The sequence below is a fragment of the Platalea leucorodia genome (genome assembly GCF_965183815.1).
Source record: "Platalea leucorodia genome assembly, chromosome: Z".
NCBI lineage: Eukaryota > Metazoa > Chordata > Aves > Pelecaniformes > Threskiornithidae > Platalea > Platalea leucorodia.
In genome coordinates, this window is record NC_138858.1 from 45,265,501 (window position 1) to 45,292,318 (window position 26,818).

Genomic DNA, 26,818 nt, shown 5'->3' on the forward strand with positions numbered 1-26,818 from the left:
CATTTTCAGCTAAATACCAGACTTCCCACCGAAACAGATAAAAGTCGATACCAGCATGTCTCTGCCAACACTGCTGCAATAATGGCAACATGCAGTAGAGAAGGGGTAAGCACTGTGAAGCAGCTACCCCTGCAGCAGTTCTTCCCATGAACAGGCAGCCTGTGAGCACGAATGGAGACTCTGCCCTTCAGAAAGCACCTTAAGAAGTGCTGCAAAACATGTCAGAGGTAACAGCCTTTGTATTTTCAATACTGTGTAAGATAAGGACAAAGTTTCACTCTTGCATTGGAACTGCACTGGCAGAAGTTCAGACCCACAACTGCCAGACTGACATCTCATCTAATCAAACGCATACATCTAATCTAAGTGCATTAGAATCTAATGTATAAACGCAACATTATGGTTTTAGGAAAGTGCCTGTTATCCTGAGCCATGATGTCAGTCAGTCATTCATAACTCCTTTGCACAGACTAAAAGCTGTAGCAGACACGAGAAGAACATATATGCATATTTACTCAGGATGAAAGGATGATTTTGTACTACTAAGCCACAATTCTTCCTAAATCGATGAAGTATGTTTCCAGTCTTGCCTGTAGTATGAAAATAGTGTTCCAGGATTAGTACAGATTCATATGAAAACTAAGGAGAAATGCACAGTGGGGTCACCTAACACGTGGGCATCGTGCACCCCTGGAATTTAAGTCAAAATTGTTTATGTAAGGTACTGGAGTACAAGTCCTTAAAGATGAAAATCTATTTATGCAGATGACTAGTACAAAACTGACACAGCAATATGAGCACCGTGCACTGCTCTCATTGACTTAAAGGTAGTTCAAATTCTGTGGCAAGGTTAACCCTTCCATCTGGCAGATTCCCAAATTCCTCTACAGTTTCAATGCGGAGGGCTTCTCTTCAACAGGGTACTAAATAAACTTTCCTATTTACAGTATGTAGTTCACAGAACACAAGGAATGATAATTTTTGCTAGAGAGAGAAATTTATAAAGGGACAAGAACGTAAATGTTTCCATTATACCCTTACATCTCAAAACTGTGTAATCATTAATATAAATTTAAGCCTTTAAACAAAAATACAGGACCATATCACGAGGGATCAAAAACCCTTCCCCAGTTTCAGAATCAGGGTGGTATGGACAGGCATCACCAAACAATGATGCATTTGAAACAGCAGATCCTAGTAAAAATCCATCTCCTGACTAAGAATCATTGATACAGTTAATTCTCTTCAATTTTTTTTTTATCCTTCTACCAAAGGCACCCTTCCCCTCCAAAATACAGTTTTATTTGCAACAGTAAACACACACAAAGTTCTCATCAGTTAAAAACCTGCTGTAACTTAGAAGTGTTATTCTTCATGCTCTTGAAGCCCTTGCACATGCAGCAGAAAATGAATGCCACAATTGGGTCACATCAAGTAAAAATCATTTTGCAAAAATATTTTTCATTGCGAAACATGTCAGTTCTCTAAACAACAGGGTACAACTTCATTTCTCTATTAGATCTTACTCTAAGCAGAGGCAAGAGGCAGTAAGAATTAGTAGATGACAGAAGAAGATAAAGAAGTGTAAATCCCATGCCTGACAGCTTGACTTTAAACATGAAGAATATAGAATCACAGAATAATTATTCTGGCTGGAAGAGACCTCAGGAAGTTACAGTCTAATCTCCTTCTGAGAGCAGGGTTAATATTGGATTGAGACCAGGCAAAAGGTGTTTAAACCAATATGCACCTTCCCTCTTAAAGCATTTGAACTGGGTATACAGTTAATGTGCCCCCAGTAAAGTGAACTCTTTTTAACTATGTGCATGTTGAACAAGAAAAATGGAGCAACTGGATAGCTGAACATACATACAGTGTACATACCTAACCACTTCTTGTAGCCATGTACACTTAAAAAGAAACTCCTCATATTATACCACACCTATTCTATGGGAAAGAGTTTTATACAAGTGTATAGTTCTTGTAAGCACAGGCTGCATTGGTCACTGTGCAAAATTCCTGAACTGTGAACAGACGTTATATATTTTCACCTAGTACTGTGGCAAAATCATATAATCCTCAGAAGCAAGAAACAAGTGCAACAGTTCATACATCACTTTTTCATTTTTAATTTTGTTAATTATTGAATGGTTCCAGAGCAGGCACTACATTACTTCAAACACAGTCAAGTATCTTTGAAATAAAGTTGAAAAATAACCTCTTCACCCCAGTATACACACGCGCATATACACACACATACACAAATTAATTTAGAAAATCTGTACATATGTATTTTTCAGGAAGCAACTCAAAGAACCATACCACAAAGAATTAGCTTCTGTACTCTGACACACCACAAAGTATAATCCATTTTTCTGAAGACAGGGTTTAAGGACACAAAATGCCATGCAGTGCTATTTAGTAGAAAATGAACCGGTGAATAAATTTATCTATTTAGTGCTAAAAGAAAACACAGAACTCCTTAAATAAAACAAATGCCAATTTATCAGAAATCACAAATATTTATTGTCCTTGGGCTGGGCAGGTCCCAGCTATTTGTGATTCCTTAAGCCTATCCCCTTTGTAGACAAGAAAGAATAAGTATTTGACTATGAAAATCCAGGATACTTTATTTCCTATTACTGGCTGTAAAGATGGTTCAAGAAAGGAGTATCCTTGTTGAATCTGAGTCTGAAAGGCCATCTTCTTGATTAGGTGCCTCATAATCACCCACATTATCAGCTAATTCAGCGTCTTGATCGTCATTACTCTCTGCGCTGTAATCAACTTCTTCAAGGAAGCGAGGCTCATCTTCATCCAAAACATACGTAGTGGGGCTATAATGAACAAGAAGTTGCATAAATCATGTTAAAAGTTTTACTTGGAACAATACATTCAGATCATGCCCTGTCCCTATCCTGACATACAATAATCCAAAAATTACCTCAGGAAAGGGGCAGTTTACCTGAAATAGTATCAATTTTTTAATTGCACGTAAAACAACTGGGAGCCAAAACCGCATTTGTAAGACCCTGAACTAATTAGTCAGTCATACATAACTCATCATCCAAATGTGCCATGACAAATTAGCTACACATTATAGACCTACACTAATGGCCTGTAAGAACTTCACATAATTATAGCAGTATCAGAAGCTGTTGCAGAAGAACTGTATTGGGTTTGTGTGGCAAGGTTTTGGGGGCAGGGGAGGGGTAGAAGGGTGGCTTCTGTGAGAAGCTCCTAGAAGCTTCCCCAATGTCCAATACAGCCAATGCCATCTGGCTCCCAGATGACCTGCTGCTGGCGAAGGCCGAGACAATCAGCGATGGTGGCAGCGCCTCTGTGATAACATATTTAAGAAGGGGGGAAATAAAAAACTGCGCAACTGTAGCCAGACAGAGGAGCGAGAATATGTGAGAGGAACAACTCCGCAGACACCAAAGTCAGTGAAGAAGGAGGGGAGGAGGTGCTCCAGGCGCTGGAGCAGAGATTCCCCTGCAGCCCATGGTGAAGGCCATGGTGAGGCAGGCTGTCCCCCTGCAGCCCATTGGGGTCCATGGTAGAGCAGAGATCCACCTGCAGCCTGTGGAGGGCCCCACGCCAGAGCAGGTGGATGCCTGAAGGAGGCTGTGACCCCATGGGAAGCAGATGCTGGAGCAGGCTCCTGGCAGGACCTGCGGCCCTGTGGAGAGAGGAGCCCACACCGGAGCAGGTTTGCTGGCAGGACTTGTGACCCCACGGGGTACCCACGCTGGAGCAGTCTGATCCCGAAGGACTGCACCCCGTAGAAAGGACCCACACTGGAGCAGTTTGTGAGGAATTGCAGCCCATGGGAAGCACTCATGTTGGAGAAGTTCATGGAGGACTGTCTCCTATGGGAGGGACCCCAGGCTGGAGCAGGGGAAGAGTGTGAGGAGTCCTCCCCCTGAGGAGGAAGGAGTGGCAGAAACAACGTGTGACGAACTGACCGCAACCCCTGTTCCCTGTCCCCCTCCACCACTCAGGGGGAGGAGGAAGAGAATTTGGGAGTGAAGTTGAGCCCAGGAAGAAGGGAGGGGTGAGCAGAAGGTATTTTAAGATTTAGTTTTCATTTTGTCATTACCTTACTCTGATTTGATTGGTAATAAATTAAGCCAATTTCCCCAAGTTGAGTCTGTTTTGCCCATGACGGTAATTGGTGAGTGATCTCTCCCTGTCCTTATCTTGACCCATGAGCCTTTCGTTATATTTTCTCTCCCCTGTCCAACTGAGGAGGGGAGTGATAGAGCAGCTTTAGTAGGCACCTGGCATCCAGCCAGGGTCAACCCACCACAAGGATACAACTACATAAAGAAACAGCAGTTGCTATAAGGTATAAACAAACTAAAAAACAGATGAGAGTCTAAAAATTCAGTGGGGAAACCTCTGCATCTTATTAAAACACACATTTTACTGAAAAGCATTGTCAGCAATTACACTGTACATATCAGAGATGACAAAACAAGGAGTCACATTTACGCCTACAACTAAGATTAAGTTCCCATAAGAATCACTTGACTCATACCAGGTCCTCACATACTTGCACGCAGTTAAAACTTAAAATTTGTATGTTAAGCCTTGCAGCTCAGAGGCAGTGGATTTCGGGAACTGAGACACTGCCCACAGAATGATCTATGCCCTTAACTAATGGCCTCCAAGAATAAGAGGACTAACACCTTTAGTGTTAACTGGAGAAAGGTTAATATATAACTTTCTGATCCTCTCACTTCCCTAGGGCAGAGGAGAGAAAAAGGGAAAAAAAAAGAAAACCAAACAATTGTTTCCCAGACCCAGTTTTACTAACCTCCCTTGGGACATAAAATGCTATCTGCTTAAAAGCACTAAGTATTCCTAAATATTTCATAAGTAATTTTATATTCAGATGAAGTCCTAAGAAGGTTTTGTAATGCATTTTACCTAATAATCATATCATACAGAACTCATGCAAAACAGTGAGAAGGTTCTTATTGAGAAAGACCCCAGGGTACTTGTAGAAATGTTTATATATTAATTTTGATTCATTTTCTCTCAAGGCACAAGACAGCCTAGCTTGGCTGTGGCTTTATAATTAAAAGGATTAATCACTGCTTCTTTCTAAAGGTCTTTTAGGACCTTAAGTGGACCACCTGAAACCTGCAATGCAATCTCTATTCAATATAAATAAATTTCACAATATTCTTCCTCTACCTGTAGCCTCAATGACATGCTGCACTGTAATGTTTTGTGCTGTTGACAGTTAATTCAAATATTAGGAGAAGAATCATAGAATCATAGAATCGTCAAGGTTGGAAAAGACCCTTAAGATCATCGAGTCCAACCATTAACCTAGCACTGCCAAAGAACAAATGAGAAGAATTATTAGTCCTAGCTTAGGGGGAAAAAAAAAAAAAAAAAAAAGACAGAAGACCTAGAATAGTAAGAAAATAAATTATCAAAAATTCAATTCAGTCAAGGTCTCTGGACTTACATCTAAAACAATCTGTATCATGGTTCACTAAACAAGCTCATACTCATTAAGCCATGCAAAAAGGAACGCTCCACAAAAATAAATTCTTTTAAAGGTTATTTAACCTGCAACTAGGGCAACAACCCACTATGTAGGTTAATAAACTGGGTGTTTAAAACAAAATTCATTTTACAGGTGGGGAACCCAACACACCATAAGGATACGTGCTTTGCATGAAGAACCTGTGGTAGAACAGCAAAGGAATACAATTTTTCTGTGCTTTCATCCTGTGATGCTTTCTGTCCTAGGAAGTCACTACCTACCAACACTTCTTCTAAGGAAAAAAAAAAGTGAGGGAGGGGAAAAAAGTTTAAATATTTGATTTATTTGAAGAACAAAACGAAAGAAACTTAACCAAATGTATCACATTCCAACAAGTGCATAGGTTTTTTGCAACTTCTGCTTCTAATCACTTAACATAGATATTGATTTGCTAGCTTTCATATGCAAGGAATCCACACTGCAATTGCAGGATAGACTGTGTAATTTAATTCACAGGAAACAGAGCCATTAAATCTGAATGTTGGACCAATATTAACTAATAATTCTGAATACTGAAATGGAAAACTACCATGAGCTGTGTCAATGACAACTATTTTATTACCCACTGACAATGGGATGTTAATGCATTACAGTAGGCACTTACAAAAATTCATGTTAATGAGGTATAATATAGAATAGTAAAGCTCTTAAAAATGCTATACACTCTTTTTAATAAGTGTCATTATTTGGAAACTAAGCTCACATAGTTGATCCAGTCAAAAAAAAGCAACCAACAAAACCTATTTTAAGGAGAAAACAGAGAACCGGACACACAAGCTGTCCTGGTTTCAGCTGGGATAGAGTTAATTTTCTTCACAGGAGCTGGTATAGTGCTGTGTTTTGGGTTTAGTATGAGAATAACATTGATAACACACTGATGTTTTAGTTGCTGCTAAGTAGCGCTTACACCAGTCAAGGACTTTCCAGCTTCCCATGCTCTGCCAGCTGCACAAGAAGCTGGGAGGGGGCACAGCCAGGACAGCTGACCCCAACTGACCAAAAGGCTATGCCATACCCTATGGCATCATGCTCAGTATAGAAATTGGGGGAAGAAGAAGGAAGGGGGGGGGGGGACGTTCGGAGTGATGGCGTTTGTCTTCCCAAATAACCGTTACGCGTAATGGAGCCCTGCTTTCCTGGGGATGGCTGAACACCTGCCTGCTCATGGGAAGCAGCGAATTAATTCCTTGCTTTGCTTGCACGCACAGCTTTCGCTTTACCTATTAAACTGTCTTTATCCCAACCCACGAGTTTTCTCACTTTTACCCTTTCGATTCCCCCAGGGGGAGTAAGCAAGCAGCTGTGTGGGGCTTAGTTGCCGGCTGGGGTTAAGCCATGACACAAGCAAATGACACAGTTGACCTCTTTGAAGTGGCTTGTCAATTCATTTAATATGTCCTATTAAATATTGTCTTGAAAAAAACACAGGTATATGTATCCAATATATATTTGATATATTTGTATAATTTTTTACTTATTCACATACATGTAAGCATGTAGGCATGCTCCTAACTTCTAGAAATTCAGCCACTGCACAGTCTTAAAGTCAATGTGTCTGATATAACACTTTTTAGACATTTGCTCTGCATGTGTACGTTCAAAATCCTCATCTGAAACTGAGGGATGCTTTTTGTTACATTTTCCATTTAATAAAATAAAAATCAACATTATAAATTACTTCCTCTATTCAAGAAAAGTACCACTAGAATAGACAAACAGATCTTATTTTCAAAGCTACATAAAGCTTTAATGTAAAAACTGACTCTGAAATCTGCCTCATAATAATCTTTCTACTACCATCCAGGACAATGCACCACAACTTCTCAATCACTTATTACTGAAAATAAATATTAGGATTATCTTTATCAAGACTATTTTTTCACTTTCCCTTTCTTGTGCCTTCACTCCTCACAAAATGGTATCACAGTACTTTCTACATTCAAAGGAAAAACCTGTGTTGCATACCACTCACATACATTTGCTTTCCCATAGCACATTTTCTTCTGATGTAGTGAACGTTAACCTCGGATATTTAACTTTCCAGCAATCTTTATTCTACAGGTTAGCATGAATCTACAAAGTGTAATTATAACTCCACTGTTTTACTGAGGCTGGGTCACAAGAAATGTAGAAATCAAAACACCTGAAAAAATTTCTTGCTGTTTAATCAAATTCTTTATTTGCCTCCCTGCCGCTCCCCACCCTCAGCATATCTTGTGATAATATATTTTTAGCTGCCATCATGCTGATTCTATGGGTTTTAATTTCCTAACTTTTCCCTTGGGCTGTTTCTAATTAACTTGCTCAATAATCCCTCTTCCTTTACCCCTACACCTCCCGCTTTTCGTTTTAAAAGGAAACCATTATTTTTCTCAGGTTAGAAGAGGCTGTTTATCACACAACTACAATTCTGTAATGTAAGGGATGCCATAATCTGTGTATTTTCTTTGAAGTCATGGCAGTTAAAAGAGAATACTATATGAAAACCTGAAGTTTTGCAGATTTTACTTGAACAACATTTTATGGGTAAAAAGATAAACTCTTAAATACCTGATTAATATACCCAATACAATACTGTGGTCTTCATGTTTATGAAGAACTTTAAGAATACTCCTTTCCTTTAAAAAAGAGTATTTTCTTCATCACCTGCCATTGAATACACTGAATTTAGGAATGAATACAACTTTTTTCTAAAACATATTTTAATTATTATTTTTTAATGACACTACCTTACTGTGTTTTTTCTTACTTACATTAATGCTCCAAACATATTAAAAAATAAACTTACTCACTAACATGGTGTATTTTTTCAAACTAAAATTTTATTTGTCCCTCAAAAGGGGCACTTGGATTTTTCATTATCCATATGACTCAATTACAGAGAAATTAATCTACATGCCAGACACAACCATTACCAATTTCAACCCCATGGAGATCAGCAGTTTTCTGAGACTACAAGGGAAGTGCATACATTTTAAAACTTTGAAAGAAAAAAATCAAGAAATATTCCCTGCCAAACTATGAAGAGTTGCAGCTACTTGGGGAGTTGGGAAAGGAAGGAGAGAAAAATCTGAAGAACTAATGATTCCTTTTAAAACTGCATTGCCAGGGGAAGGAAAATTTTAGAGCAATAAGAGTCGGGAAGTATCACAAAGGAATTGTTTCTCCCTAGTTTTCCTTTTCATTTCCCTTTAGGGTCTATATTCTCTTCTAGGGATCAGCAAAGCTGCTACACTAGGCAATGTCCCACATGTAGCTACATGTGCTGTCCCCTTCAGGAGCTCTTCACCTATATGTTTTTCCCAAGTAGTAATGATATTTCCTCAAAGGAATTTCCAAGGCTAAAGAGGACAACATGTCCAACTCTTTTCTAAGCCATAAGAAGCTGGGTATCCAAATCCCATTTAAGTCTTGCTTTTAAATATCCCCACTTTTAGAGTTACAAAATTCCACTCCACAGCTTAATAAAAAGTGATCTCAACACTGTCTCTGTGCTGTCACTCTGAAATACGTTTTGTGAAAGTCAAAACTGGATTAAATTAGTTGGATTCAACAATCATTGACTGTAGCCCACGCTAATATTTGGATCATACTACCAGGAGTGGAAGAAAAGCTTGAAAAATGGTATGAAGAACATATAACCTGTTCATCACACCTTTTTTTTTTTTTCCCCCTCCTATTTGGGGGTCCATTCCCCTCTTCCCCTCAGATTACTAGTTTCCTTATTTTGCCGTAGAGAAGAGAAACAGTACTCTGATACTACAGTCTACACAGAATTAAAAGCAATCCCTTTCACTTAGGCCAGAGGAGAAATTCTAGGTCTCATCTTTGATAGCTTTTTCTTCCAACCTTCTGAAAGGGACAGAAAGGACAAAAGTTGCAGCATAAGATGACTTCTTTATAACTAAGTTGTACTCCTAAGGTACTGGAAGAAATGCCAAGAGAAGCTCAGATGCTGCAGGAGTGGGACGGAAAAAAATTTTTACTCCCAGGTGAAGGAGATTAGAATTATGCAAATCTCTGGGCAAAGTTTAAGAGTTATTAAGGGGAAGGGAAATAAAGTAGGACAAATCCAGTTTCCTTCTGGCAGCTAGAAAGACCCTTTGGAAGAAGATCCTGGACACCTTCTCACTGCATGTACCCCTAACTCCTTGACTCACCAGTCTGATGTCTTCTCAAGTGTAAGACTAAGTGCAGGAAATGGATTTTGCATCAGTTTTTTTCTTCCCAAAGCTCCTTTTGGCAGTCTACTTTTTCTACCATTTTCTAGACATGCTAGGTCCCAAAAGCTCAGTCTGCTTCTCTTCTATGATTAAATCAAATTAACAAACAAAAATACACCATGTTCTAGAACACACCAATGAGCCTCAAAACAATCAATGAAACGACTAGAATTTCCAAAAAGAGGTCAAGTTATTGCGCAAAAGATAATTCCAGTAAGTCCTAACAGTCAGGACTGCAGCCATGTGTTTTTGTTTCATTGCATACAGACCCTATCAAATCTGTCAGCATAACAACTATAATTCTTACTACAAGATCAGTATTACATTTAGTCTAATCTTTTCCATTTGGAACTGGGGGGAAAACATTGGCAAACAGGTTTGAAATAATTAAAGAAAAATAAAGTGTTTAATTCATCACTTAAAATGTTAAAGTGCACTGCCAGAGGGAAATAAATCTACTTATTGCTTTGTTTTTCTTAAGTCAAATATGTTTCAGACATGGTTCAAAATGAACTCATGGAAACTGAGAATATGTGTAATGAAATACTGGATGTATATTTTAAAATATTAACATCTACTTGATCATTTTAAGTACAACCAGTAAAACCAAAAAGAATTTGAGAAACCCTCAAAATAATTTGCAAAAAATAAAAACAGTGCTTCTTTGTGTATAGACTTGAATGTTTAAACTCACCTGCTTATCCTCTAAAGCATTAAAATTCTGTTTTTGTAAAAACTAACGCCAGTAACGTCCAAACTATAAAGGAAATAACTAGTATCTTATTCATTGCTCTACTCTAGCATTACAGGGACATTACAGCTGTGTAAAAACTACTCTCTTTAATACTTCTTACTCATGAATTTTTTACCTGCATTTTCTGTAGGTAGCTTATCATTCATGTCTAATGGTAAGTAATGAATGTAAGTAAGTAGTGAATCATATAAGTGTGAGGAAAGTATAAGCAGTAGTTTTATTATAATAGAATAATGGGAATGGAAGTCTGGGCATGTAAAGCAAGGAATTGTGTAACTATCTTCTGACCTATGACTGCCTCTGAAGAGGAACAGAAATAAGCTTTATAAATTTTACTCAATAGAGGCTCTTTGTATATTTCCAGCACTCAAGTGAATAGATACGTAATAAATAGATACCTCAGCTGACGGACATTTTTAGTATCTTGTCCAGAACCCTACAGAAACACTAAAACTTCAGCACTTTGGATACAAGTATTGAATCAAAGGGAATGGACAGCTTATTTCACAGATTTGGCATACAGGTTTCAAGAGGTGTTAATAAATATCTGTTTTTTAAAGCACTAAGAAATAGAAAAAAAAGTAATTGAAAATCTATTTCCTGTTAATTACAAAGAGAGGGACTTCTGCTGCACAGAAAAGTAGCCAGATCCTTACTGGTTGGGGGGGGAAAGAAAACCCTACCAAGCAAACTTTTCTTCCAAACAGCAGTGAGGTCTCATACAGCTAGGGAGCCCAACTCCCTGTAAGAATACCCAGAAATACCAGCCACAGGCTTCTCTATGTTTCATTATCATTGGACTGGGAAGTGGGAAAAGGAGAGCTCAAAAGTCTGCTGAGCCTTACTAGAGGTGTCACTAGGACCTGGTACTCATTGTATCTATGGAAATTAGTTGTAGCCTTCTAGCAAGACATTCTGGAGCGCCTTTCACACCCCCAAGATGACAAGAAAAATTATGATTATGGACTCTGAATGAACTGCAACACCTTGAGGCAGTCTCTGGTCTTCTTTTTCACTGTACAAGGGAAATACAGCGTAGCCTTGAAAACTCGTTCAGTGATCATACAAAAATACTGCTTAAATAGAACCTCCCTCCCCCAAAGAAAAAAAAAAAAAAGCAAACCCAAACTATGAAAGATCAGGGGTAATCCATGCTGAACCACACTTTTCTTTGGCTGTTAAAATCTGAATATTCCTCATCCTTTCTTTTTTTTTTTGAGGAGGAAAGATCTCATAATACCTATCTACCATGTCCTCATCTAGTACTTCTTGAGACAGTACAAAGTGTATTTCAATAGAATTAAAAGTCTATTATATTAATTTTAAGTAATATCCAGAATAGGGCAACATGATATTTCCATTATCCCATAAAAGAGCTGACCTTTAACTACAACCTGTTTTACAGTATGTGTTTCAGTTCTGAATATAAGCCAGTCCCTAAAAATAAATAACCTGAGACTTCCCCCTTGAGTATCATCATCGATAAACAGTACAGGTTTTTCAACTTTCTGCTGAGACATGCAGTGAGTGCTACCAAAGATAGAAAAGTTGGACCCCAAGAATATTTGGCCCAGTTATTATATAAGCATATTTGTTGGGGAGCAGTATAAAACTGCTCTTCTCTAGACAGACTTTTCCAAGTAATTGAGGCAAAAAGTCTGACGGCTTAAGGTATATGGTAGAACTTGGCTTCTGAGCCTCTGGGAAACAAAAATCGGACCATCTCTTAATTCCACCTACGGCAGTATTAATCCCTTCAGCAAAGAATTAAATAAGATACTGTGCAAACAAAAATTATTATAAGGCACTTTTATTGCTAGTAGTGGAGGGGTACTGGAAACAAGATTATAGTTTCTTGCTTATGCAAAAACGATGTATGTACATGGCTTCTATGACACACAGCACAGCTATCAAAATAAAAAGGAGTCAACCTAGTTATCCAGATAGCAAATTCCTATTATCATGCATAGAGATGGGTCATTCCCATCTCAGAAGGACACTAGAATTATAATTAAAAAAAGTCTAGTCATATTTTTCTAGATTTACTAGAGGAGCATTTTGCCAGGCCAAGTATTGTGTACTTAAATATTTTTCAATGTTTTTAATTAGAGATGATTGCTCGGGTAACTTTGGTTAAACAAATCTATCTGATGATGCATCAGCAGGTACAGACAAATCAGTGGCTGTACATAATGCTGTTGTGGTTACACATAAAGTTTAAGAAAATTCACACTTGAAAAAAAGGGACAGTGTGATATTGGGTCAATATTCAAGTAGTGACACAGACAGCAGTACTGTTCGCACCTTTCTCTGAAAAACATTCTCTGTTAAGTGCCTGATTTCACTCCCACCTTTTAAATAAAAAGCATTTCCACTGAATTCAATGAAATAAGTCTCTGTATAAATAATTATGATTATCAAATAACTTTTAAGATTGGGTCAGAACATACAGAGATTCAGATTCACAAATACGCAACATATTTCAGTCTTAATGCCACATTTTAAAGATAAGTTGTTGGAATTTACACATTTACTTTTTCCATCACAGATTCTCACATAGATATACAGTATTGCTAAATGAGCACTGAGAGCAAGGTACCTATTTTCTCACTTCATGCTACATATTCTTCTATTTTAGTGTTAAAGTAATAGATTTACATTTAATAAATCTAAGAAACAAAGCCATGGGATATTAGAAAAATCTAAACAGTTAACAGATTTCTCCAATAAAGTTCAGTACTGCTTATGTCAATGTTCCTTATCTGATAAAAATTGTAACTCTAACATGTACAGAATCTGTTTTTTTCCCACTATCGTAATTTATTTAGCGCAGAAGCATTTGGTTATTACCTTTCACCATCTGTATCTGTGTAACACCCAAAGGTCAGGATTAGGGGAAATTTTTTTTTTTTTTTTTTTTTTTTTTACTTTTTCTATATACAAATTCAGCTTCAAAACATGGAATGAAGTTATTCAGTGATCTCTCTTCAACTTAAGATTGTGTCTTGCCATACAATTACTTTTGTGATTTTCATGACCTGGTCTTTTGGGATGGACACTGAACCTTCCTGTTTTTTGAAGTTCCTGAGTACCAGCTACCTTCCTCACACAAAAGGATTATAAACATTTCCATTTACAGTCTCAATAATATCAACCTTATTATGAGCCTCATGTTATTTTTCATCTATGCTCACATGTGCCAAGCCAACTACATTGGCGTTTTTGCAGTAGTAAAGTCTTATATTAGTCCTTTCAGAAAATCCAGTATAAAACAGTCCCCATGCCCCTTGCTCCCACCAACAAAATATAAATCAAGTCAGAGGCAGTTTTCCCCTTGCACCCAGCATGGTTGTACTTTACATGCAATTCATTTGGGTACATAATAGTTTTTTTAGAGCTAGCTGGATTAATTATTTTAGCTGGAGAAGGAAGTTCAAACTGTGAGTGTCTATTCATACTCCTCTCTCCAGGATTTGCTTTATTTTGTAACATCAAAACAACCCACCATCCCATTTGTTCCTTTTCTCATCTAGCATTACTCAAGTTTCCTATCAAACAGAAAGCAGTAACAACCTTTTACTCACTGGAGGCACTTTCATACCCATTATAAACAATGTGCTTTAAAAGTTCAATATAGAAGAACCATTAAGTCCGAATGTTTATGTTTATGCTTGTACATACTTCCAAAGAAGGTGATCACCTTGTGTACAGACTAACTATGGAAATCCTAGTCCAGAATCAGGACCATAACCATTACCTTTACTGTAAAGTTTAGTTTCACTGAAACAAGAAAATCTCTCTCAATAAATGATTGTGCTGATCTATTGCAATTTTCAGAAATATTAGAAAGCAGTAATCCTGTTCTTAGTTTAAGATAACATCTAGCACCAACATTTAATCCAGACAACAGTTTTCTACTTCTTTACCACAATTGCATCTAACTGTCTACTGCAGATCAGTTAAAACCTTAACCAGAGTGGTAAAGCATAACCAATTGCTTCTCCCCCCACAACCCTGGAAAGAAGGTCAAGAAGTATAGTTACTTTTTTTATTCACTTCCTTCAATTATCTTTAGAGCTGGATTTTTTGTGCACGTGTTCATGCAAAGCAGTATGTTAGAAGTTATGGTACATGACTCCTCACCCTTTTTTATCCCATCCTTATACTAAAGTGTTTCTGATGTGTCTTTAGCTCTCCAGTAGATACTATGGGGAGTGACTCATGTATGGCATTCCTCAATTCAAGAGGTGCTCTTCTAAGGCCACTCCATCATAAGTAACATTAACAAACTGAGAAACCCAGCACATCATTTTTTCCCAAAGCACAGCCACAAACTACCTGTGAACTGGGATGCTAACTTTCTCCAGAGAGACAATATAAAATACAGATTCTGTATCTGAGGCAGCTATTAATGTAAAGTTATGTGGAAATCTGGGGCTGTTTTTTAATGCCACCCTAATAACTAATTACTCACAACTACATCTTGATTTGAAATGCCATAACTGAGGTTTAATATTTCAAAGAGATACATTTATACTGAAGCTTAGTTCTAATAAAATTGACAATGATATAACACTTATGGATGGGAAAAATATAGTCTCATTAACATATAATAGTAGCTGCTAATGGAAAAAAAAAGTAAAACTTTTAAAAACTGGAAAGTATGATAAACAGGTGTAACATGTCAGTATAAGTTCAACATGCTGCACCAATGCACACAAGGAACTCAAGAAACAAACATGTGCCCTTGCTGAAAGACTATCATCCACAATAGCTGCCAAGTGAAATGCCTTACAGCCAGCCTATATTTAGGGAAGAATTTGTATTTACAGAATTATTAAAGTGTACATGGCAGAAATGCCAAGGCATCAGGAGCTTGGCTGTGAAAGTTCTGAGGGAGAGAAATGCATCTAGATTGTTATTTTAGAACCTTGTATTCTACCTACCTGTATTAGCACTCGAATTTGAAGCTGCTCACACCACCACCACTCAGTTGTCTTTTGAGGACAGACTTAAAGACACTTCCCCCTTCTCACAGAACCACAGAACGGCTGAGGTTGGAAGGGACCTTTGGAGGTCATCTTGTCCAAACCCCCTGCTCAAGCAGGGCCACCTACAGCAGGCTGCCGAGGACCATGTCCAGACAGCTTTTGAATATCTCCAGGGATGAAGACTCCATATCCTCCACGGGAAACTTGTTCCAGTGTTTGAGCACCCTCACAACAAATATATATATAAAACCACTATACATATAATGCTTAAATGGAATTTCCTCTATAGTTTGTGCTCATTGCCTCTTATCCTATCACCAGACACCACTGGAAAGAGCCTGGCTCTATCTTCTTTACAGCCTCCCTTCAGCTATTTGTACACCTTGATAAGATGCCCCCTGAGCCTTCTCTTCTCCAGACTAACAGTCCCTGCTCTGCCAGCCTTTCCTCCTATGGGAGATGCTTCAGTCCCTTCATCATCTTAGGGGCCCATCACTGGACTCTCCAGTATGTCCACGTCTCTCTTGTACTGGGGAACCCAGAACTGGACACAGTACTCTAGGTGTGGCCTCACCAGTGCTGAGGAGACGGGAAAAATAACGTCACTCGACCTGCTGCCTACGCTCCTAATGAAGCCCAGGATACCATTAGCCTTCTTTGCAGCGAGGACACATTGCTGGCTCATGTTCAACTTGGTGTCCAATATGACCCCCACAGCATTTTCTGCAAAGCTGCTTTCCAGATGGTCAGCCCCCAGCATGTACTGGTACATGGGGCTGTTCCTCCCCAGGTGCAGGACTTCACACTTCTTGCTGAACTTCATGAGATTCCTGTCAGCCCATTTCTACGGCCTGTCAAGGTCCCTCTGGATCAGCCGCTCCCAGTTTGGTGTTGTCTGGAAACTTGCTGAGGGCACACTCTGACCCATCATCCAGATCATTAATGCAGACGTTAAACAGGAGTGGATCCACTATTGTGCCCTGGGGTTCACCACTAGTTACTGGCCTCCAACTAGACTTTGTGCCTCTGATCATCACCCGCTGGGCCCAGTTGTTCAGCCAGTTTTCAATCCACCTCGCTGTCTGCCCATCCAGCCCATACTTATCAGCTTCTCTATAAGGATCCTACGGCAGACGGTGTCAAAAATCTTACTGAAGCCAAGGCAGACAATATCCACTTCATTCCCCTCGTCTACCAAGCCACTCATTTCATTGTAGAACGTTATCAGGTTGGTCAAGCATAACTTCCCTTAGTGAATCCATTTTGATTATTCATAATCTCCTCCTTCTTCATGTGGCTGGAAATGCTTTGCAGGATTAGTTGTTTCATCACCTTCCCAGGGATCAAGGTGAGGGTGGCCAGCCTGTCGTTCCCTGGGTCCTCCTTCTTGCTCTTCTTGAAGATAGGAATGACAGTTGCTTTCCTCCAGTCTTCAGGCACCTCTCCCAATCACCATGATCATTCAAAGATTACTGAGAGTGGCCTCGCAGTGACATCAGCCAGCTCCCTAAGCACTTGTGGGTGCATCTCATCAGGACTTATGGACTTAGGTAAGTCCAGTTTGCTTAAGTATTCTCCAACCTGTTCCTCTTCCACCAAGGGTAAGTCTTCCTTGCTCCAGACTTTCCCCAGTCTCTGGTCCTTAGATTACTGAAAGCTGGTCTTGCTAGTAAAGACTAAGGTGAAGAAGGCATTCAGTACCTCGGCCTTTTCCGTGTTGTGTGTCAATAGGGCTCCTGCCCCATTCAGCAGTGGGCCCACGTTTTCCCTAGTCTTCCTTTTACTACTTACATACTTATAGAAGCCTTTCTTCTTGCCTTTGACATCCTATGCCACATTCAACTCCAGGTGGACTTTGTCTTTCCTTACCATGTCTCTGCATACTCCGACAGTGCCTCTATATTCCTCCCAGGTTACCTGCCTCTGCTTCCACCTTCTGTGTATTTTCTTTATATGTTTGAGTTTTGCCAGGAGCTCCTCATTCATCCATGCAGGCTTCCTAGCATTTTTGCTTAAGTTCCTGCTCATGGGGATGGACTGCTCTTGAGCTTGGAGGCTGTGGCCCTTGAATATCCACCAGCTTTCTTGGGCCCCCTTTCCCTCCAGGGTCTTATTCCATGGGACTCTTCAAAGCAGATCCCTGAAGAGACGAAAGTGTGCTCTCCTCAAGTCCAGGGTTGTGATCTTGCCTTTTGCCCTGCTCCCTCCTCTTAGGAACCTGAGCTCCATCATTTCATGGTCACTGCAGCCAAGGCTGCCTTCAATGTTCACATCCCAGCCAGCACATCCTTGTTTGTGAGTACCAGATCCAGCAGAGCACCTCTCCTTCTTGGTTCTCTTATCACTTGGGTCCAGAAGTTATCAATGCTCTCCAGGAAGCTCCTGGATTGCTTGTGCCCTGCTGTGTTGTTTCTCCAGCAGATATCGGGGTGGTTGAAGTCCCCCACAAGGACCAGGGCTTGCAAACTTGAGGGTGCTTCTAGCTGTCTGTAGAAGGCCTGATCTGTTTGTTCTTCCTGGTCAGGCAGCCTACAGCAGACACCCACTACTATGTTACGCAGAGTGATCTGCTCTTTAGTAGTCACCCATAAGCTCTCAGTTGGCTCATCATTCATCCCCAGGCAGCCCTCCATGCATTCCAGCTACTCTCTCACATAAAGGGCAACTCCCTCTCTTCATCTTCCCAGCCTGTCCTTGCTTAGTGAGCCTGTATCCCTCCACTGCAGCACTCCAGTTGTGTGAGGCATCCCCTCACATCTCCATGATCCCAACAAGATCATAGCCTTGCAACTGCACAGGGATCTTTAATTCCTTGTATTTATTCCCCATGCTGCATGCGTTAGTGTGCAGGCACTTCAAAGAGGCACCCCAGCATGCTGGTTTCCCAGAAGGGGTCTGGGTTTTTTCCGTATGGTCCCTCACAGGCCCTTCCTTGCTCTCATGCAAATGCTTGAGAGAACACTGTAAAGCAATGTTTTAAAGAAGAGAGTCAAAGTGACTCTTAACTACCTCATATTTACGAATAAGTCATTTACTTTAAGTACAATACTCAGTGAAGAAGTTTCCCACAGCCCCTTTGTGTACCTCTGTACATGAAGGCTAATTCAGCTGTTCCCACTGCCATTCTAGACTGAAGCCTGTCTGTGCTATTCTTACTCTCCTGTGGACTCTGCAACTTCCCCAGATGACTATTCCAGAACTTCATTTTTGCTTGCCATATGGAATTCTTACCTAAAGTTTAGACTGACTTTTCCTTGTAATTTAGGGGCATTATTCCTGGTCTTGTCTGCCCTAGAGAGAACAGACTCTTTGGATCTGTCTTCGTGTATTTGAAGGCAGCTGTCGTGTTCTTTCCTCCTTCTCCATCTCCTAGTTTTCCTTTTCATTTTGATAAAGGTCTTGTGAGGAAAACTGTAATCAAAACAATTAATTATATTTGCTGTAGTAAGACTTCCTGTATCATAAAGATGGAATTCCATCTGGCGATTTCTCTCAAGAGTTTTACAGTATAAAACATTGCTCCTTGCTCCCCACCTTCATGTCAAGGAATATATCTATCTGAGGTACACTACAGAACTTTTTTCAAGCATCTACACACTTCCTTAGCAGTTAACATTTTTGACTTCTCAAGTTTTCGTCTCTTTTGTCAACACTTATATTTCATCCCAAAGAACAACTGAAATGTCTATCAGACAGTAAGCTCCTCATATATTTAAGAAGAATCCTAAAAAGATTGCCTTCAGACGATACATAACCTGAATCCCTGGCAATACATATAAAACAATACATAAGCAATTCAATTTTTTTTCTCCTTAGGCTAATCCCTGTCCATGAGACAAAACCCACTGAATCTGCTTTTTCCTAATCCAAAACCTTAGGACAAGATTGCTGCTTTCCATAGTTACCTGATGATCAACTGTCTCATCCCCTGGATTAACAGCAGTGGAAGCAGATTTTCTGTGCTAATTTCTCTGTAGTATTGCTCATTAAACTACTATGCTACACAAATGGACAAGCAAGAGACTTCTTAGAGCAAAGCAGATAATTACTTTAATTCATTGTACCAGCCATAAATAAAATAAATAAATAAAAGAAAAAGAATTCAAGACCATTCACAGTTTATCCCCCCTCACCTTTTTTTAAACATACTATAGAGACAGTGGAATATGGTTCTACACTTGCAAAACCAAGGACACTGGTATTTTTTTTACGCTTTCAAACCCTGTCTTATCAGGCTGACGGTAATTCATACAACATCAAATGAAAATTTAGAGTGATACACTTCACAATAATATTACAAATGCTAAGCGCTGCTCTCTGCTGCTACCATTGTTTTGCTATCAATGTTACGTTAGCACAGTAAACACCACCAAAGCATTCTTAGGGATTAAAATGCTGTGTTTCGCCTGCACTGGAGACACCATGCTAATGCTGTTCCAACAGCTGTAGAACACTTTCTGCTTTTTTCAGCATCTGCCATATGGCTCTCTCCCAGTAAGCCTACCTACACTTCAGTGACGCTTACACACTGGTGGGGCTGCGTTACTCCCAAAGACTTTTTCTGATCCTCTCTCTTCCACGAATCACTAACTCAGCCTTACCCATGCACAAAACTTCATCTGACAGTAAAAATCCGTCCCTTACAAGCATGCTAATGCTGTACTAGTGAGCAAAGGATACTGAGGGATCCAGCCATCAGTGGAGTGACAGATACCTAGATATCACAGCTACTCTTCATACACTTTTAACCACTTCCTCAAGACTCTCTCCTATTGTTACTCCTATTGTTCTTACCACCTTTTAGCTTATACTTCACTTTTCATTACTATCTGTAATGCTAAGCACGAACGCAAGCTCCAGTCTTTCTCCGTATTCCACATTCTGATAACACTTATGTGTTTAAATACTGGAACTAAACATCATCTCCGCCTTCCGTAGGGCACTGCAGATGCCTTCCCATATCTCTGCTAGTTCTGCATGGTCTACAGACAAATTGCTCATTAGTCTAGCATCTGATTAAATTCTTAGTCTCAAGCACCTCCTTGTTTCAGTTGCACAAAACCAATAATAAATTTCATTTTTTCCCCAAAGTTGCACAGTACTGCTTTAGCTAAGTTGAAGCCACAGCCAAGGCCACTATAAAAATGTTTTCGGCTCTAAGTGTGCCAAGTGGTAACATATTATGGTGTATACATCCTACTCTTTTTCTGATTTAATGCTTTTCTGAAGTCTGGAACTCTGCTTTATTTAATCTCTTAACCAGATTTTCAGAAAGATATGCTTGTACATTTGAAATCACTTGTTTGCTGTGTATCCCCAATTACCGTGTATATGTGGATACTTCAGTGATGAATTACATGAATGGAAATATGCAATAGTATGCATACTTGTGCAAGCCTATCTAGAGCTTTAAGAATTGGCAACTTAATAAGGTAGTTACTGAGCAAATACATTTCTTTTGTGACCCAAACCTCATTTCACATGTTTTAAATTCTTTAAATACTGTTACGTATCTCTACCAGAGGGGAAAAAAGAAAAAAGAAAGTTTGGAAGAAAAGCTTACAGTTTTTACAGTGCTTTCACTGACATACTTTAAGTCTGTCTAGATACATTTTTAATACTGTAGCCAGTAATAAAAAAAAAGTGCTCTCCAAGAGACAACTGAGACCTAAGACCTACTGAGTTTTACTGCATAGAAGTCCCTAATGACATTAGAATTGCCAGTGTTTATCCCAGCAACAAATATGACATATAGTCTAACTCTGTATTTATTGTTTTCTTTAGAAGTTTGAAGCAATTGAATTAACACAACAGATTTCTGATATATTCAGATTATTGTTACACTAACAGGTCACAACACATCAACATTATTTCTGATGAGTGGAAGAAAATTCTTGGGAGAATCTTTACCTCACTTGAGAAACTGAAAATTTTCCGGGGGGGGGGCGAAAAAAAAAAATACAATAAATGTGTACTACCTTGTCACTTTACAGCTTGACTCAATCAGTTCATTTTCAATATCCAACAGATTAGAAGGCAGATTGTATTCCAAAGGTGAGGCCATTCTTTTTAAACGCAGTAAGCCAACACAGAACTTTGCTCCCATCTCCTCCAGTTCTCTTGTCCCTATTTGCAACCCCTAATTTAAAAATAAGATTTAAAAATACAAAATAGGTACATGCAGACGGACCCACACATACTGCAGAATTACTATTTAAAACACATTTAGTTATTTTATTTAACACACTCTCTTGCTCTAAACACAGAACAAATAAGAACTGTAGAGTAAACACTTAGCAAGAGTATCAGAGAAAACTCAGAGAGTAACTACATGATTCCTCTAAGGCTGAACACACATTTCTGGACACATCCACATTTCTTTGGAGCTTCCTAAAGTCTACGCTTCTAGTACATCAGTATTAACAGCACTTTAACCAGTGGCATTGGAAGAGAGAACAGAGATCATATCCCAGTTTATAAGTACAAATTATTTTTAAAACCTGAGACAAAATTTATAAAAAGGAATTTCAAATACTAGGATTTCAAATACAAGATTCTTCAACAGAAGTTCCATCAGAATGAAAAAAATGAATTAATTCATATTGTAGCTGTGATCAAGTTCATTGCTATGTTCTGACACATAAATAAGACTACTTAAGGCAACAAAGTTACTCCTTGACACAAACATCTGTTTCCCTCCTGTAAATTAGAGGCTACCCGTGTTAATTCTGAAAGCATTTATTCATAGGTTTAGTAATTAAAACCAACAAACATAAAGTATCAAGAGCCATAGCTGTTTTCTAACTCGAATGATATACCAAGGCATTTTCCTCTGCATAGAGTATTTAGGAGGTAGAACTTAGGCAATATTCTCCAAGTTTACATACGTGATAAAGCCCCCCATCAGATAATTCTACACTTTTAATCTAGCCAGCAGTGCAGTATATAGGGACAGAACCTCTGACCTCAACTACTTTATGAGAAGAGAATGATATTCCAGAGTGACCCTCAACAATTATGGAATTGGCTAGTACTGACTGTGTATACACTAACAAATTCAATGTCACAACCCAACTCAATCTCCCTCTTTGCAACTTTTGTATCTCAGGAGAATTTAAAAAGATTTTAGTCTGAATCTTCTGAGCCTCTTGAGGTAAAAGGTAGTTAAAAAGGAGCTTTGACAAAACAAGCAGGGAAGCAGAAGAACCAGGAACTGGTGGTAAGCTAAGTCATCAAGTAGGAAAATACATGAAGCAAAAAGAATGGAGTAGGAATTTTTTTACTAAAAGCTAAAAATCACACACACAAGCTTTGTATACGTTGCCACACTGATGCTGTATTTTAAAATGCAAGGTTTAAAGGAAAGTGTCATGTTGCTCCAGAAATGGTACAGTCCGCACATTCTTCATGTACTTCTGTTTTGAACATATGCACACTTAAGAAATGGAAAGTTTGATTTTATTTTGCTTGTTAGTTCTTTTTTTTTTTTTCTTCCCTCGGTAGTCTCCATAAACAAGGTGTTTTTTAGTAACAAGAAAGCTAAAGCTATATCCCCTATTCTAAACAATGCATCCTCCAGCCAAATGGTACAGAAACCTGTTAGCAGTGAACAAGAGTTGGGTATTTGAGTATTATTGTTAATAGTAATACTACTTACCTCTTTTATAATGCTTTTGTGCTGTAGGTTTCAAAGCACTTTATTAATAAAGGAAGAATTATCCTCACTTTACTGATGGAGAAATGGAGGCAGAGAGGGTTGAAGCCATTTGCACAGTGTCTCACAGCATGTCACTGACCCCGCTGGGAACAGAAATCAGTTCTCCTCACTCCCAGTGCAGTACCTTATCCACAGAGGCCAATTTTTTGTTTTTGTTTTGTATTTGTTTGCACGTCAGTAACATTCGAAGACCCCAATCATAGCTGGGGCTCCACTACGCTAATCACAGGAAGACACAGTCCCTGCCCCAAAGAGATTAAAATAACATTAAGGACAAGAGGCAACACGTATGCAGAAGAGGAAGGAGAAGGGTAACAGTAATCTCACTGTTACACAGATTACTAATGTGCACAACTTGATGGTTCAGAAACTTTTCCAATCATTGTCTACATCTGTTGCTGAAGAAGTTATCGTTAGTTGGCAGATTCCTTAAAGACAGTATAATAGGAGTGGCTCTAAGTCGAAAAAGGACAAGAGTACAGTATGAAAGAAAGTGCAAAGACAGTTGTTAGAAAGATAAATAGCGTGTGCATGTTCCGTGGCTGCTATTTTCAGCAGAGCAGAAAGAGGATCTAACTAAAGAGAGACCTAAATGGATCAGATTGGAGGTGAACAACTGTGAAATGCCTGGATGATAAAGTTTGAACTTACTATACTGCAGGGTCTACATACTTGTGGTAAAAGCCCATGCCAAAGTCTAGATTTGCTTCTGTCATTTCTTTAAATCATAATGGAGAATGCAATACCACAGAGCCGCCAAATACCAAATTTCTTAATCCATTGTTATTCTCCCATCAGCCAAATCTCTTAACTTCCATGAAACAAGAGACTCAAGGTCTGTTTCAGGAAATAATAATAAATAGTTGCCTTAACAAAGTGAACTGAGGTGAAGTCCACTTTCACTGAAGCCTTGATTACACTCCTCTTCTTGATCTTCAAATCACTTCAACTGTTGTTCTAGTACCTTTAACTGTGGCCTGTTAAAGTTCCTTAAGTTTTTGCAAGCATTGCTTTTAAGCACAAGTCACCTGGAAGTAGCTGGGGTTTGTTTGTTTGTTTTTTTAAACATGCACCAAATTTCATTCCTTTTTTTCTTTACATTTTATATAATTGTCTTTCTTCGAGACAGTAACATTTTAGATGGCTGGTTAAAGTCTTCCTTACCAAGCACGTCATGAAAATGCCTTTACATGACTAGAGTGTCTCAGTGATGAACTTTGCTACCCAAAAGCAAAGATGCAAAATGAAGGCACAACAGACTGCGAACTCAAGTTGAGAAGAATATTCCTGTAATATGTACTTAATAAATTGAAAACAGCCATACTAAGATTTGAAGAAGTCAGCTGGACAGTAAAACATCATCTTGTTTTTCTGCTTTCTTATTCAGCAGAGGCTACAAAGATGTGATCATTTTTGAGAACTCAAAACCTAGAAACTGAAGGATCATGGTAACTGACAAAGTTTGTTGACTGAATCCTTGTCTCCTAAAGTTGTCTTTTTATGTGCATCATAAAGATTAATATTTGATTAACTTAAAAATTAAGGAACACTCCCAAACTTATTTGTCTCCAATCAGGAAAGGGATTGATCTCAGTTTTCATGTGGTTTGAATTATTGAAGAAATTGTTCTTTTGTCTGGCATCTTAATTATCCTCCATAGGAGATCTTGGAGCATCTTTTCACCTGAACATTTGCTTTTCAGTATCTTGAATCACAAATGACTGAGCAATATTTGCAGCACTAATTCTCAATGCACTACGAAGACCCCACACAAGCAGTTAAAACAAGATTGCTTCCGGAGACAACTGTCACCAGGGATCCTAAATTCAGGTAAGAATTGCTAACATCAGTTCAACAGCTTCCTGGCTGGAAACAGACTAGCATCACCATTGTCTGAGTAAAATAAAAAATAATAAAAACTGATGTTCTGATATTATCCAGCTTTGGCAAAGACTCAGCATTTCTCCCGTAAAGAACAGAACTGTTGAGTAATCCTCTTCATGCTTTGAACAAAATTCAGTGATGATGCCAAACCAGAAGATGACTGGAAAAGTGCTTCAGACCTTTACATGATACACAGTTTCTCAGATCTGAACTGTCACGTCCTTTGGGGTGGGAAATAGGAGGAGAGGGAATTTCTACAGTTTAACTCCTCTCTGTGTTTTGAAATAACATATTATCAAATATGTAACCTAATTTATACGACAAGTTTATTCACAGAGTTGCTGGCCCCACTCCCTCCACAAGAAATAAATAAAAAAAAAAAAAAAAAAGACTGAGCCTTTTCATCTCTTTGACCTTCTTACTGGAGAAATGTTGCTCTTTTCTTGTTCTGTCTGGTCACCTTGGCCTTTTAGATACATTTTCTTAGTAAGTCTGAGCATTATCATAGTGAAGAAGACACGAAGAATCTTCCTGTATGTTCAGAGTATGACTAAGACCTCACAACTGTTTTACTCCACATAAAACGAATGACAGAACAGCAATTTGATCTCATCAGCTAGTTTATATCACATACAAGAATGGTCTTCCCTTTTGAGTAAATGATTTTTCCACAGAATTCAGCCATTTTTTCCTTCCTTACTGAAGAATGGCTTTGCAGGTTAAGCATCTTGAAAGTTTGTCCACAAAGCATCTTCAATTCCCCTTTCTTAAGAACTTTCTGTAGCAACACTGCCAAAGCCATGAAGGCTCACACTTGTAAGAATATTTTGGAAGTTTCAAAATAAGCAAGTTGGATGAGTTACCATTTTTTAAAGCTCCATAACGATGTCATCTGAGGAATAACAGAATATTCTGACAATAGCAGGAATGCTTCTATTGTCAGTTGACAAAATTAAGTCATTCATTTAGTAGTTACAGACGTATTGAAATTCCTGCCAAAATATCGGTCTTCCTTCTGCCTAGGGAGATAAGCATGGGTGTTGGAGCATACATTAATATATTAAATATACCTTTTTCCAACTTTTTTTTTTGTCCCTGTCACTGTCCTTGATCTCAGCCTTCTGATCCTCTTTTTGTCAAGCACCTTATTTCAGGCCTGTGGTCATTTTCTTGATTAGCATTCCTAAACTCTATTTTCAAGCAGAGGAAACTGTGACTTCTTCCATAAATGTTCATTTTAAAAACTCGCTTCAATTTGTAGCTAAATTTAACCCAGTGACAGAAGTTGAAGATCAGATGTTAGGGTGGTGGTTCTCCTTTTTTTTTTTCCTACAAACATTTTCTATGAAGCAAGTTTTCTACTAGTGAGAAACTACGAACAGGGTCACCTTTTGTTTTCAAATATCCAGCCCCGTTAACACTTTTGAAGGAGACAAATTGAAAACAAGTTTTGAGTCAAGAAGTCAAACAACTATGATGAGTTCAGAGACGTGTAATTTGTAGTTCTGGTAACCTGATATGAAAGTGTTTTGATTTATAATCCTGTTTCTTCAGCTACACAGGAAAATTCTGTAAGGGACACTACTAAATATCTGCTGAAGAACCGTGAACTGCCATGGTGAAGTCTGAAGTTGCTGTGTGTAAAGGAAATTTTTATTCTAGTATTGGAATTTATTACTACCC

The 26,818-nt window shown here is 38.7% G+C and overlaps 1 protein-coding gene across 9 annotated transcripts in view; it reads right to left on the reverse strand.

The window, feature by feature from the left end:
- Positions 1-2,158: 2,158 nt before the first annotated feature.
- Positions 2,159-26,818, reverse strand: part of AGTPBP1 (ATP/GTP binding carboxypeptidase 1) — a 73,232-nt gene continuing 48,572 nt past the window's right edge. For 4 of the 9 annotated variants that reach the window (XM_082335937.1, XM_082335940.1, XM_082335934.1 and 1 more), the window contains 3 exons: positions 21,513-21,673; positions 18,766-18,945; positions 2,159-2,837 (listed from right to left, as the gene is read on the reverse strand). In XM_082335937.1, coding sequence (XP_082192063.1) covers positions 2,660-2,837; positions 18,766-18,945; positions 21,513-21,673 — 519 coding nt within the window. In that variant the 3' untranslated portion in view covers positions 2,159-2,659. Of the gene's footprint in view, positions 2,838-15,532; positions 18,946-21,512; positions 21,674-23,197; positions 23,494-26,818 lie in introns of those variants that run through there. The other 5 variants (XM_082335939.1, XM_082335938.1, XM_082335943.1 and 2 more) reach the window with 5 other exon arrangements.